The 15,824-nt window shown below is 35.4% G+C and overlaps 1 protein-coding gene and 1 pseudogene across 2 annotated transcripts; one reads left to right on the top strand and one right to left on the bottom strand.

Annotated features, from left to right (window-relative positions):
* Positions 1-971: 971 nt before the first annotated feature.
* Positions 972-15,250, bottom strand: LOC130828441 (probable serine/threonine-protein kinase PBL16). 2 transcript variants are annotated; one of them, XM_057694431.1, is made up of 6 exons: positions 14,814-15,250; positions 3,706-3,998; positions 2,612-2,747; positions 2,273-2,409; positions 2,078-2,201; positions 972-1,796 (listed from the first exon to the last, which is right to left on the bottom strand). In XM_057694431.1, exons 1-6 carry the CDS (start codon positions 14,878-14,880, stop codon positions 1,426-1,428), a joined length of 1,128 nt encoding a protein of 375 aa, XP_057550414.1. In that variant the 5' UTR covers positions 14,881-15,250; the 3' UTR covers positions 972-1,425. The 2 variants fall into 2 exon arrangements, with proteins under 2 accessions (XP_057550414.1, XP_057550413.1); XM_057694430.1 differs by lacking the exon at positions 14,814-15,250 and adding an exon at positions 5,645-10,285.
* LOC130796695 (subtilisin-like protease SBT3.18) lies at positions 6,818-13,110 on the top strand (annotated as a pseudogene).
* Positions 15,251-15,824: the final 574 nt, after the last annotated feature.

The raw sequence follows: 15,824 nt of genomic DNA, 5'->3' as shown, positions 1-15,824 counted from the left end.
AAATTGATATTAATAATCTTTGCATTGACACGAATCAAACATGATCTCACTTGACTATGTTTTAACTTATAGATTAAAAATTAATCAGAAGTCAAGAGTGGTGAATGAATAATTCATAATTTCCAATGTTGCTTAATTTGGAACGGAAGAAGTATATAACACGAACTTGGAATGTAAGGTGGGTATAAGCCAGGTACATCATGGGTATACCCCGTTGGCCATAGTGAGTAGGGATGGGTTTGAATGCATACCCAAGTAAGCAGTCATGACAGTGGGTATAAAATTCTACCCGCCATGGGTGGTAATTAGGTGGTGAGTATGAAAATTTTAAGTGTGTATAAAATCAAGAAAGATTGCAAGTAGGAGAGTGGGTCGATATCTACATTTAGTGCAAGTAGGATAGTACTGATAAAAAAAGATATTGTCTTGCTCTACATACTATATAAATGTGTATTTACTAAAATGATTAGGATCAAGTTAATATAAGAACACATGGACTAAAAAACGATAATAATCAAGGCGAAGATGATTCATGGATGCTAATGGATTCATTTGCATCATCAGGAGCATCAAGAGTGAACACGACCAACGAACAATATAATGAAAAGATGTAGAATAGGATTAAGGATAAGTGGACAATAACCAACGATTACAATAAAATATGACAAGAACGTTTTAATTTCTTTGGGAATCAACTTTATTGTTAAATTAATTTAATACTAGACATGGAATTAATATACTCCCTAAGTATGTAGCAATGTCCTTCGTTATGAAATACTTGTTACATTGTGTTTATTTTCATCATTTATCATTTAAACTTGTTATATTTATTATGACTAATAAGTGAGAAAAGATATAATCAAGTGAGATCTTGTTTAAATTTTCTAATCGCGTATTTTTATAATGTAAACTTTTTATAATCTTTAATTATACATAATTCGAAATATAAAAGATCAAAATAACATATTAGATTGCATAAAAGTCAAACATAACTATTATAATAAAACGAATTAAGTATAAGATTAGCTACAATAGCCTAGCTATTGCATAAAGTGCACATGTGAGACAAACGGTGTTGATATTTTTACACAAAAAAAAAATACAAGAAACTTTACAACTACATACATAAGTAAAATAATACATTATACATCATCGTAGGCAAATGTATAAGAGATGACAAACATAAACCTCCACAGAAGTAGAAGCCTCAAAAAGTGATTTTTTATGGAAGTATTTGAAAGGAACTAGCTAGTTATTGCCGCAAGGTCGGCCCTATAAGGGGGTAAGAGGAGCCTGTGCGCCTCACTCATCCAAAATTTTGAAAAACAACGCTTTAATATTTAATAGTTAGAGGCCTATAACAGCATATTTAGTAATTAGGGGTCTATAATTAATGTTTCGCCTCGATACTCTCAAATTTCAGGGTTAGTTCTGGGCATATTGGAATGTGAAAGTTGTTTTACCATCCAAAACTAGGGGATCTTGGTTATCAGTTATTTGCAGAGGCTCTAAAGTTTCTACTATATCACGCATCAATGGCCGGGCTTTCGGGTTTCGATTTAAGCAATGATAAGCCAACATGGCTGCCTTTTGAAATCCTTTTATAGGATAATCCCCACCAAGTCTGGGATCTACAATATTTAGTAGTTTTTTCTTCTCTTTAAGCAATGGAACAGCCCAATCTGTTAGGTTTTGCTCTCTTGTTGATCTCGTCTTGTCTAATGATTTCCTTCCCGTAAGAAGTTCAAGTAAGACTACTCCGAAGCTGTAAACATCGCTCCTTGGAGTTAAATGCCCTGCATACGCATTCATTTAATCAAAACTCTAGACTCAACACTCAAAACTCGAGACAGTCTAGTAAGACAAAGTAAGACTCGAGACTCAAGACTCGAGTCGAGACAGTCTAGTAAGATTCGAGACTCGAGACTCATGACTCAAGGCTCAAGAATCGAGACAGTCTAGTACGACAAGGTAAGACTCGAGACTCAAGACTCGAGACAGTCTAGTGAGACTCAAGACTCAAGACTCGAGACTCGAGACAGTCTAGCTAGTACTCGAGCCAAGAATGAGAATAAACCTGTCATGATATATTCAGGAGCTGCATAACCATACGTTCCCATTATACGAGTAGAAACATGGGACTTGTCGCCAACAGGTCCATCTTTAGCAAGACCGAAATCAGAGAGTTTTGCATTGTAGTCCTGTAATCAGAGTGCATAATTCGTCAACAAAATCTTTCATGAATATGATCTATAAAAGTACACTTTCGCACCATGTCTAACAAGATGTTTGATGTCTTAAAGTCTCGATAAATCACAGGCTTCTCCGCTTCATGTAAATAAGCGAGTCCTTTTGCAGCGCCAAATGCAATCTTCATTCGGATACCCCAAGACAGGGGAAGCAATACTCCTATAATAATTGTAGTAACAAAAGGAAAACAAGAATCGGTAAATTTGCTTTCTTATAAGGTTTTAAAACCCGAGATCTCTTACAATACAAGTGATGCTATAACCCAGTTGATCACGACAAATTGGGGGAAGTCAAAAACAAGTCTTAATCCCAAAAGATTGGAGCCGACAGTATATGATATGAGTAATTCAACTAAACTTACTTGAAAACAAATTATTCTCAACACTGCCTCGGGCCAAGTACTCATAAATCAGCACACGGTGGTCATCTTCACAACAATATCCAATTAGCTTCACCAAGTTAGGATGTGAAAGCTGCCCAAGGAATATTACTTCGGCCTAGAAAGAGGAAACCCAAAGATTTGATAAAAGAAAAAAATGCATCTAACTAAAACTAAACAAAAACAAGAATCTACATCAGGCATGAAATTATACGACTAACAACATTTCATAATCTCAATGTCATTAAATGTCTCCCACATGTTGGAAATATAATCTCAATGTCATTAAATGTCTCCCACATGTTGGAAATACTTCACGTGTGAGGAACATCACTAACACAGTGGGTTGTGACTTTAAAACTTACATATAATGCTTCGTGTGTCAATAAACAAACTCAACCAAAAACTTAAGTTAATTGTTGAGACCCCATGATATGTTATATACTATAACACGCCCCCTCATACAAGAGCTCATTGGCTAGAAGTGTGGATGCGCATAGGCGCTGAATATTTCCACTTTAAATGAGGGGTGGTTGAGATTCGAATCCGCGACCTCTTGTCACATTAACTCTGATACCATGTTAAGAAACCAACTCAACCAAACGCTTAAGCTGATGGTTGAGGCCCTATAATATGTTATATACTATAACATAGTGGGTAATCCTCATAATACCTATTTGTCTGTGCAAGTTAATGCTCACCCGTGGCTTTGTGGGTCTAAGTTCACAGATTCCCCGTGGGTATATCACACGAGTAGGCCCATTAGGTGATTATTTGACGAATTTTCACCGCCTAACACTAACTAGAGTGGGGTTTTAGGGTGTTGAATATACTAACTTTACCCTTATTAATAATAACAAAAAGGTTGTTTTTGATTGTTCCTTAGTAACAAATATCGTTTGCAACTTTTCATAAATAATATCATACCATCTATTAGTCATTTTAATATAGTCCATTATAATCTGAAAACAAAGAACTATAACTCTTTGACCCAATCGAGATAAGGCCATAAGGGACACAAGCAAGAAATTATAGACAAGTAATAAGGTATTAATAGGTAATGTTGAAGAATTTACCAGCCATTCTCTATGACCTTGATAACTATTGTCGCCATCATGAACTTTAACAGCCACCTGAAGTGGTTGTAATAATCCATCTCTTAAATCTGCTGAAATGAAGCCTTTATAAACACTTCCAAATCCTCCTCCACCTAACAATTGGTCTGGCCTAAAATTGTTGGTAATTACTTTAAGTTCTTCGAAGGTGAAAACAAGGAGTGGATTTGCAGCTGAATTACGGCGTAAATCTTCCACTTCCTTAGCATTTGAAGGCAATTTGCACACTTCCTTACTCACCTCTTGTAAAGATTCTTAAATTGCATATAGTTGTTAGAGAAAATGATAGAAAATTGGTTAGTAAAAAAGTAACCTGACATATTTAGAGGTATTCAAACAAGAAAATATAAGATTTCAGGAGGTGGGAAATTGTTTCAATAATATATTCATCGACAATAAATCCACCCAATAACAATAAAAGAAGGTGTATAATGTTGCTATGTATTTAACTAATAATTTAAGATTATAATGTTGGCATTTAGAGCCGGTTAGGACATATCTTATGTACTATAAATATATTGGGACATACATAGATTTATATTTAATAGTCTAAAGTGCTTTAAAAAACAAAACACAATATTGAAGTAAAGTGAACAGAACGCATGACCAAATGCCGTGCAACATGACGCTGATTTTTCAAGAGGCATTAGCCTGTTCGTGTAGCGTGATTAAATATCGCGGGGCATGACCTCGGTTTTGTGGCTATAGTTTTGTTGAATTAAAACTTTTTTTTTTTTTTTTGAAAATTGTTAAATCAAAACTTTGTTTCATAAAACTTTGTGTTTTTATGTTAATGGAAGTTTTCTTCATTATATAACTGATTAATTATTAATTATTGGTTATTACATGAGTTATAAGATGAATAACTTGTAATATTATTCTGTAAATAAATATTCATAAAAATTCAAATAACGTAATAAAGATTAGAGCAAAAACTCATTTTCTGAAAATAAGATTTTCTTATTCTCTTTCTATCTTGTTTGAACTTATGAAGAACTTATATAGTTTATGATTTTATTATCTTTGAGCAAATGATGGCTCATTTGAGTGCTTGTCACGCTGATGGTTAAGGCTTCAAAATATATAATAGTTTAACACGCTTTCACTCAAGAACCTTTTACGCTAGAATTGTGGATGCAACACTTTAGATGAAGGGTGGTTAAAAATCGAATCTCTTGTCACGTTGCCGTCTGATATCATATTAAGGAACCAACTCAACCAAAAACTTAAGTTGATAATTGAGGATTTAAAATATGTTATATAGTCTACCATTTAAACGAAATGATTTCTACTATGAATAAAATATGGTTGATCTGCTCTGGATCTTCCCCTGCTTTGCTTGTAATGCAAGTCTACTGAGCACATGTAGGTTTTTGGCCCTGGCCAATGGATGGGTCTTTCTTAAAAAGTTTTGTTTTATTTGATCTTAAGGCTTTAAAATGTAAATCAATAGTTTTGTAGCTTCATTTACTTAAACCAAAAATGAAAATTGAAATAATTTAGTAATAAAATTTCTTATTAACATAATTTAAAGTAATAAGGTAATTAATACTGATAATTAAGAATTGTATATAATCCTTAGATATTTCACATGTTAGTATAAACTATGTATAGAACTAATTGTCTTAGACTCTTAGTAGGTATCATTAAATTCTAGTATGCTAACACCAGTCTAATATAATTCACCAGTTAATATGTTTTTTAATTCATAATTCCATATATCCCTAAAATAGCCCAAACACCAACTATAGTTCGCTTTTTCGATTTGCAATTTGCAAGGCGATTAGTGAATTACGTGATATTGACTCACACAACCGACAATAAATATAATTAATTTATTTTTATCATACTATAAACAACATTAACAGCAAAGAGAGGGATCGAGAGGAAGGAAAAGAACCTGGTTTAGGATTTGGGGAGAGCTTGTAGATTGAGTCAAATTCACGACCCCGTTGACACAAGCAATTACCCATTGTTTACTTTCACCATTACAGATTTGGCTTTGATGATCAAGTAAGAAATTTGGTGAATCTAAGAGATGTAGATTTGAAGGAGATGGGAGAGATATCAAAATAAAAATTGATAAGTTCACCAACTTTGAATTGATAGGACTTAGGAGTGTGTTATGAATATGATGAGTATTTGGTTGAGTATTACTCTTCTCTCTTTGTCATTATGAGAATGCCACTAAAATTTTTTAAGTGAAATTTAGTTGAAAAAGAAATTGAATTTGAAAATAAGATAAAACATAAGTGAATGATAGAAATGAATGGTCAAGATGGAGAGAGATAATAAATTTGTTAATGAGATTAAAAGAAAAAAAGTAGGACCATTACCAAAAAAGGAAAAGGTGTAAAATAAGTGGGACAAAATAATATAAAAGGTGATGCAAATTTAGAGGGACAGGGGTAGAAGTGTTCGAAACAGAACCGATGACTCGAAATTTATATGACTTGTAATCGAATCCAATTTAACCCGACTTTAAAAATGATTTACAATTATGTAAAATAAAATATAGACACAAACCCAATTTCAAACCAACCCGAAAAATCTAACGAAATTAATCTGATGATCCGAATGAACAATGTAGAGGGGTATTGTTAGGTGCTTTGGCAGTGTCAACTGTGTCATTGTGTGTGCTTTGTTGTGTCAACAGGCATTAGTGGGTTTCAGTGCATTTCATTCTTGAGTCCCCCACTAATCATTTCTATTCCTTTTCTTTTTATGTATAAAAATGACTCCTTTTCATGCCTCCCTGCCTACAATCTAGTGCCTTCCCCCTTAAGTCTCTATTCTTAAGACTGCATTCATACTACTAGTGTTTACTTTCAAAGCATAATATGATGCGGTGGACTTTCAAAATTAAATCTTATCTTTGGACTTGGATTTGACTTTTTCTAATAGCATGCTTCACATAGATTTTTTTCTTGTGTAGTCTAGTGCAAAAACAAGGCTACATCTTATCTTATCGGCCGCGTCGTAAAATTTTTCAAATTTACTGGACTAGTAATATCCGCATTATAAATGTGCAAAGAGACCTCATTTTAGGTGGTTTAAGGGATACTTCATAGTTATGAAAGGTATTTAGCGGTGTTAACATTTAACTGCATCACTCGTGTTACATCATTACTATATCGCAATTGTGACTACTAGCGCATATTTGCACTATGTTCTGCATATATGGATAAAAGTCAACAATCCATTTAGGGCAGTATTACATTGATCCGGAGTACTATTTAAGACTGTAACACCGTTCTTGTCATTATGTTTTTCTTGACTTTGGATTTTTGCTGCTTATTTAAGCTAAGGATGGTGTAGCTGGTCATTTTCATGGTTACTTATTTAACTTTACACTTTGCCACGCCCAACAGGATTTGGATCACTCATTGCTACATACTCTGTTTGTTAAGGAATTGATTTTCTCATTTCCAAGACTCTCGGGAGACAACAAGGAAACCCAAAATTAACTTGGAGGACAAGAGTGTAGCTAGAAAATCGGAATAAATTGAAAAGAAGAATTCAAGTGGAGGATAATTGTAACTGATATATTGGTTCATGTAGTCGATCCTAATCTTTTGGGATTAAGGTTTGACATTGTTGTTGTTGATGTCATTGGAGATTTTGTCTCTATTTATTGATATGTGTTCTCTCCCTACTATTCACGAGTTGATCATATTTAGACAAGAGTGAGAGACGCGGTGGAAGTAGGAAGTTAGAGAGTATATTTGTACATAAAGAATAAATACTCCTATGTACTAATGTACGTGGTATTGTAAGTGTAATCCACATCTGGCACTATTAGTTGTGGAATTCTTTGCAAATCAACTTCCTTAAAAAATGCACTTTATTGGTATGATTAGTACGATAAGACCTTTAAAAGAATATTCTAATCACATTTCAACTCAGGGTATCACACGCTCTTAGGCAACTAAAATCTCATAAACGAGCACCCAAAAGCAACTTAGAATGAACACTTGGTTTCTTTGTCTACTAAAGCCATAAAAAGATACTGGCAGCTATACTTGAAACTTAAGAAGCATGCATTCCTTGCGAGCAAAAGGAATAATGATTTGAGCTTGAGAAGCTAATATCAAAGGTCTTAGGCCTTTGATTGAAATTTTGCAGTAGCGTAACGCAATGTATGTTGTCAAGTGTGCTTATTCTGCAAAAGCCTGAATAACCATTTTATCCCTATACTCTAGTGTGTTGCCTACTAACTCAGCTTAAAACATACTCCCATTTCTCTCGTTTGCCCATGTTTCATTTTAGTTCGTTCTTTTTACTTTATAACAATTTTATTTTGAGTAATAATCCCACCATTTTCTTTAATTCTTTTTCACACATTTTCTCTCACTTTTAATCTTATCCGCGCAATATATTTGTCCCCACCATTTTTTTAATATCTATGCAATACTCTCTAGCTCATTGGAGTACTTGTTTCACTAGCTAGCTAGGTTGTCTTTGTGGTGATTAAAACCTGCCCAAGGACTAGGATATTCTTTCATATTTTAGAGGTTGGTCAACTAATCTAGGTTCTATAAATATTTTAGTAGAACATTATACAATGCATACATGAACATAAACTTAACAACTCCGATCGTCTTACAGGGTTTGCAGCAAGTACATTTATTATGCAAACTAAGGAAAGCGAGAAACAGAGGTTAGAGGTATATTTAATGGGAAATAAGAGATATATGAGATGAAAAGATAAATTGAATAACTATATGAAAACTATAGAGAAAGAGTAGATCACGGCCAAAAAAAAAAATGTAGCGAAACTTATGGAACCAACAAACTTCTTGACAAGAGAGCCTTGAATTCCATAAGGATCATGAAAAATATGTTCAGAGCAATGATGAATGATGACACCACATGGATTTTCTTTAAACTATTCAAGCAAATGGTGATAATGAAATCTAGTTCAATCCTCAAATGTGTAGACATAGGGCGGAGCTAGGGTTTATACTTTATATAGGAAGATCATTAAATGACACAGCACGTAGATAAATCAGAGCCTATCCATGCATGCTTCTTTAACGTCAGTATATAAGTCCAAACGGATGTCTACTTTTTTCTTGTAGAAGATGATAATGGCTTATAATTGGAAATTAATGCTTTCTGTTTCAATCTGTTTATTACAAGCAGCGTACTCTTCTGATGTAAGTAATTCTTCTCCTGGAAGGACACAAGCATTGTACTCCTTCTGTTGAATTGCTACATGTACTGAGTTTGGTATTTTTAGGAGTGGGGCAAGAATTGTGTAGACGAAATGGAAAGATAACTCAAATGTCTAGATTAGAATTAAAGAAAAAATGTGAGTCGTGACCATCGATGTGACGTATTTAAAAGGAAATTAGAGCAATTCCTATGGGCTATGGCCCATGAGATAGTTTTCGTCCAATTTTTGCTGTCTTGTCTGTGCAGGTATATATTGTGTATCTTGGGGGAGTTAAAAATCAGGATGCAGTGCTCGCCAAAAGGTCCCATCTGCGTTTGTTGTCTGCAGTCTTTTCTAGGTGAACACTGAGCACCATCATCCATTTTGAACTATTTGTTGTAAATACTTTACTTGTGAGGGAAATCTCATATCGCTAAAATAGTCAGTTGTGGACTTGTATTTAATGCTTGATGGCCATATGGTTTGAAAAAGAGTACACATTATCAAGGATATATACAAGTCAACGCTCATTACCCAAGAGTTTGTGGGTCAGAGCTCATGGAAGCCCCGTGGGTGTGTACACACGTGTAGGACCACTGGGTTATTATGTGACGATTTGTCACGGCTTTATACTATCCACAGTGCAGGCTCTATAATTGGGCAAGAATGGCCTATACCCCGAGTCCATCAAAAAAATTAACATAATTACGTTTTAATATTCAATAGTTAGGGGTCTAAAATACCATACTTAGTAATTAGGAGTCTATAATTAATATTTCACCGCGGGCCTCTCAAGTCTCAGGGCTGCTCTGACTATCCATGCTTAATGATGTCGAGAGAGTCCTAAACAAAGTTGATTTTTAGTTGATACAACCTCATACATTGTTCTCATGAATTAACGCAGAGAGGAAGATGCAAAACAATCGCTGTTGTACAGCTACAGGCTTCATATTTCTGGGTTTTCTGCAAAGCTCAATTCAAGTCAAGCTAACACTTTGTCCAGTACTAAACCAGCCTCCTTTTGATCCTTAATTTTGACCTTTTTGACAGATTTACTGCCTCATCTCTTGTAATTTGTAATGCTTTTAGCCGTTAACTTAGATGATCCTTATGTGTAGGGATGAAGGGTGTTGTAACAGTATTTCGAAGTACGACATTGCAGTTGCACACTACAAGGAGCTGGGATTTCATGGATCTTACCTTGGTCAAGTCCCAAACGATAATACAATTGGCTTATGGAAAAGATGTAGTTGTGGGGATATTTGATACAGGTAGAACTTTCTTCCGTTGTCTTCTTTAATTATTTGTCTCCACGAGCTAATCGTGTCGTTTGCTGAAAATGATAATGCTAAGGAATTTGGCCTGAACTGGAATCTTTTCAAGATCTTGGTATGGGGCTTCCCCCATCATCATGGAAGGGAAGATGCGTTGAAGGTGAAAAGTTCGAGCCAACTTTTGTATGCAACCGCAAATTGATTGGTGCACGTTACTATGTCAAAGGGTTTGAGCAAGAATACGGCCGGCTGAACACAAGCTGCGGCGCAAACGGGGAGTATCTCTCGGCTCGTGATTGCCTAGGTCATGGGACTCACACTGCATCAACTGCAGTAGGATCCATCGTTGATGATGCAAGCTTTATCGGAGGACTGGGAGCAGGGACAGCAAGGGGTGGAGCTCCAAGGGCTCGATTAGCAATATACAAGGTGTGTTGGAGCAAGGATCTTGAGGGCAAGTGCACAGAGGCAGACATTTTGGCAGCCTTTGATGATGCACTGCATGACGGAGTTCATATCATCTCAGCATCGTTTGGATCAGCACCACCTTTGCCTCCTTTCTTTGCCTCGAGTGCAGGTATCGGTTCTTTTCATGCCATGCAGCTGGGGATCACTGTGGTCTTCTCCGCAGGAAATGATGGTCCAGATCCTTCTCTTGTTCAAAATGTTGCACCCTGGGCTATTTGTGTTGCTGCTTCTTCGATTGATCGTGCCTTTCCTACAGAAATACTACTTGATCAGAACATCTCTTTCACAGTAATATTACTCTTCCAGTCTTCCTCAATCCCACCCGTTACAATGAATCAATTTACTGAAGGTTTATTTGTTAATTCTTCTAGGGTGAAAGCTTGCTTACCGAGCAGATAAAGGGACGATTGGTCGATGCGAGAGCTTATTTTACTGATGGGTGAGGTCTCAGTATACTTGGATATTAGTGTATTGATACATAGAGTCGCTCAAAAAGGCTCCCTTACTATTTTGTTGGCTATAAATCAGGATATGCAGACCAGAAAATTGGAACAAGAGAGTAGCAGTTGGGAGAATAATTCTATGTTTTTCTACCATAGGGATGGTGTCAAGTGACTTGGCAGAAGCTGGAGTGGTATTAGCTAGTGGTTTAGGTTTAATATTTGTGGAGCCAATGAGCAGGCACCTTGCAGATGTCAGCATTATTCCTACCATTTGGGTGGACTATACTCAAGGCAGTCAAATTCTGAATCATCTATCACAGTCACCCAAGTAAATCCTATTTATAATTTCAATGGAGTATTACTTCTTGTGCTGTTGTGCATCTCTCATAATTCATTATTGTTAAGAATTACGTGTACATGATTTCAATTTTCACCTTAACACTCTAACATAGAAAGTTAACCGGAGGAATAATGGTTTACCTGGTGGTTGAAGGCTTCTCACATAAAAAGTTAACTAGGAGAATCATGGGTTTGCCTAGTGGTTGAAGGCTTCTATTTCACCCTTATGACAATTGTTCAATTCTCTTTCCCCTTGACCGAGGATTCTCCAGCCTTATCCCCGATAAAAAAAGTTAAATGGAGTAATTCGACCTCGAGGCATCATTTTCTATGATGAATAACAAACTCGGTCTATTTTTGATAAGCATCATGTATGTCGATAAACAACCGTTTTACTCCAAGTATATGTGCATACATTCCATCCCTGCCTTGCACCTCTATACATGATTCGGCGTGGGATGACTAACATATTATGTGGAACTTGAAGGCTTCCCAAGATACAAGTAGCACCAAGCAGAACTACTATTGGAAAGACTCCTGCACCAACAATTGCATACTTCTCTTCAAAGGGGCCTAGCTCGATCTCACCTGAAATTTTAAAGGTAATGTGTATGCCTTTATGTTTGTCTGTTGAATATTCTCTCCTGAGAACTGCATCATTTCTGTCCGTAATGGAGCATGAATATACATGTGGATGCAGCCAGACATAAGTGCACCAGGAGTGAGTATTTTAGCCGCATGGCCTCCCGAAACTCCTCCAACATTGTATGCAAAAGATGGACGTTCTGTTAGTTGGAACTTTCAATCTGGAACGTCCATGTCGTGCCCTCATGTTGCAGGAGCTGCTGCGCTTGTTAAATCAGCACACCCTCATTGGTCTCCTTCTGCCATTAGATCTGCTCTGATGACTACAGGTGGACTTCGTGCTTCCTTAACTAACTAAAGATTGGTTTATAGTAATAAATCTAGACCGATAGACTACTAGTTTTCTGATATTAGGTTTCAATCATCTTATGAATCTCTCATCGGATAGTTCTTTTTTCCAGCTTACGCAAAGGACAAAAACTCGGACAACATATTAGTTGGAGGGTCAATGGAAGAATCAAATCCCTTTGATTTCGGAGCTGGCCACATGAATCCCTTGAAGGCAATGGACCCTGGGCTAGTTTATGACATGAAACCGACAGACTACGTCAGGTTTCTGTGCAATATTGGTTACAATGATGAACAGATCAGAAGTATAGCGTCATTTTGTCCAAGTCTGTCTACACCATCAGATCCAGATCATCCTCCTAGTTCAGGAAGCTGCAGTTGCCCAAAGGCATTCATAGCTTCTAGCTACAGCAATGCAAATCTGAATTACCCCTCAATCACAGTGTTGAATCTGCAATCCACAACTACAATTAAGAGGACTCTACGTAATGTTGGCCAGATGAAGACAGCCTTTTATTTTGCAAGTGTTAAGTGTCCTAATGGAGTCGGTATACATGTTTGGCCAAGGCTTCTATTTTTCTCTAGTTGCAGAAATGAAATCTCATTTTATGTTACCCTGACTCCAGAAAAGACGTCGCAAGGAAGATATGATTTCGGGGAGATATTGTGGACAGATGGCTTTCATTTTGTTAGGACACTGTTAATTGTTCTTGTCAATGCCAGTGTCTTTACCACCATGGATACTCTATAAACACTCCCCATTGGCATATATTCACACTAATCTTGTCTATTACCAGGGTGATTATTAAATAAAATTTAGAAAATCTAGCACTGATGGTGGACTATTGAAAGTAAAAGATCATTTTTGTTCGTGCAAAATGGAGAGAATTCTCTTTTATAATCCTCATCCTGTACTTTCTGTACTTCTTCAAATGTTCTAGTTGTTCTTACTGGTTTACCAATCACTCTCTTATTTTCCTTTTGTGCTATACATTATTGTATTGTGAGATTCATTGAGAAAGTGAAGAAAATATAAGGGAGAGAGGACTAGCCATAAAAAAAGGAAAGGCTCGAATAGAGCATGGAATTGGCAAAGATTACTATGAAATTATTTTTATAGTTGCATCTTCTCTCATCTCAAGCACTCCCTCATTTTGTCTCTCCTCTCATTTTTTTAAAAATATATATATATATATATATATATATATATATATATATATAAAAACATGTTTTCACGATTTATTCTCTTTAGATGGTAACTCAAAAGTATATCAAAATTTTCTAGTTTCTCCAAAAACTTTGCAATGGATTACAATTTTCATTAAGATTATGATTCATTTATTTGGGGCTTCAATTGATTGAATAATTTGGTTTGTTCTCCAATTTGTTGCATTGATCTTTCAATGCCGCCTTCAAAATTGATATGGAACAGTAACTTAAGAGAAGATTGAATCTGAAAATCTTGACTATAATTAGAAGAAAATACATGATCTCCAAGAACATCGACATACCACAGTGGACAAGGTGGTATATGATGGCGGTGGATATGCGTTATATGACGGTGGTGGAGATTGCCAGTGAGTTAAATGATGAAAACTTGTGTTTTGTTGGTGTATGAGTAGTGATCTCAACTTTTATCAGCTATGGACTTACGGAAATTGATGGGTTTTTGTTTCCACTAGTTTAGGAGCTGTAACAAAGTAACGGATTCTAGTACCATATGTTAACAAATTCCATTACTTTTCCTATTTAACAAACAACCAAAAACGATATTTATTATCTGTTTTCGTCACCTCAATCACATAATATTATCGTCACATCATTTCAGTGGAGCCATCCACATCAAAACCTATGCTTAACATCTTGATCAATATCTTCATTTCATATATTAAGGGAAATCTGTATCAAAATTCAAAAATTACTTTTTTAAGGAAGTCGCCACCATTGCTACATATTCCAAAATAGTATACAAAGGCCAAAGCCTTAATTATGATGAAAGGCATACTAATACAGTAATATACTATACAAGTTCATGTTAGAGTATATCACGTATCTTGGGCCTTAACCATTAGCTTAAGCTTTTGGTTGAGTTGGTTCAGAGGTAGAGGAACAAGAGATTACGGGTTCGAATCTCAATCACCCTCATTTAAAGCGGAATTTTTAGCATCTGGTATGAGGAGGGACCGTGTTGTGTTGCATTTACAGTTCTAGTCCAAAAAACTCTCGTGTGAGGGACGTGTTAAAGTATGTAACATATTTTGGCCTGAGTTGGTTCTTTAACAACTCAAACCTATTCAGACTTAAATTATATACCTATAATATCAACTTCAAATGCAATGAATGAGATAAGTATCAAATAAGTGCATGAGATCATTCAGAAAAAGCATTAACATTGAGTTGCACAATTTGGTTTACGATGTTTAAGGAATTGAGGAAAACCCAATAAGCGTATACCTGTCAAAAGAGAATAAATCCCAGAAATTTTGATAGGCAGATCCGATCTTGATGTTGCGATATACATAAAGAAGAATTGTAGTACAATTGTTCATACCCAACAACACTGAACCAAATACTGCGGAAATTCTCTGCTGATCTTATCACCATTTCCAATAACAAAAGGGTATCAAACCTAACATTGTCACCTATAAATCCCTGTATAACCAACCCTTAACTGGGGGAATTATGGGTGAAAACATTAGGTCAAATGCCCTTGAGTCTTCGCTATAGAAGTATAGAGCACATAAATTGTTGTCTGTCCTACGAAACCCATTAGGGATAGAATTATAGATGAAGGTTTTAGGTTGGCAATGTTATCCAACAATTGAACAGGTCAAAATGACTACCAATTGAATGAATACCACACAATCAATGTCGGTAAAGACAAGACTGAAATCGATAATAAACGGAAGAGGTCAAGTGAGGAAATAGAAAAAAGAAATACCACATTCGCTCACCTCTAAATTAGTTGTTGCATAAATTATTTTATATTGTGAGAAATGTCTCTAGATCAAATTCATTAAAGATTAATTAAATTAAAAATTAATAATGAATTGATTAAATTAGGGAAAATCTCTTAAATAGATCGTCTCTCACAAAAAATTGTGTTTATATATTACGATTAATATATGAAAAAATATGATCAGGTAAGATCTTGTTTAAATCGTCTAATTATGTATATTCATAATATCAAATTTTTATAATTTATTGTTATGCATAATTCTAAATATAATAGTCAAAATACTACATTGAATTGTGTATTAAAGTGAAATATAACAACTATAATAAAGCGGAGCAAATATAAGAATTATGGGTAGTGGAGATTTCAGACCATGTCACACAGTCGAGATTTCAGACCATGTCACAATGATTCCTATGGCTAATCCAATGTATACTTATAGCTTAAAGTGATCACTTAACTTAAACTTAAGTGTTCACTAGCAATCTTAATATAATTGGTTACAACAT

The sequence above is a fragment of the Amaranthus tricolor genome, chromosome 12 (genome assembly GCF_026212465.1).
Source record: "Amaranthus tricolor cultivar Red isolate AtriRed21 chromosome 12, ASM2621246v1, whole genome shotgun sequence".
In the NCBI taxonomy this organism is placed as follows: Eukaryota; Viridiplantae; Streptophyta; class Magnoliopsida; order Caryophyllales; family Amaranthaceae; genus Amaranthus; species Amaranthus tricolor.
This window is presented reverse-complemented; position numbering and strand designations above follow the sequence as displayed.

Excerpts from the sequence above, each read along its gene's own strand:
- LOC130828441 (XM_057694430.1), bottom strand. The coding sequence starts at position 5,717 with ATGGGTAATTGCTTGTGTCAACGGGGTCGTGAATTTGACTCAATCTAC. Across the intron at positions 2,748-3,705 it reads AAGGTCATAGAGAATGGCTG|GCCGAAGTAATATTCCTTGG; the intron begins GTAAATTCTTCA and ends TCCTCTTTCTAG. Across the intron at positions 2,202-2,272 it reads CAAACATCTTGTTAGACATG|GACTACAATGCAAAACTCTC; the intron begins GTGCGAAAGTGT and ends CTCTGATTACAG.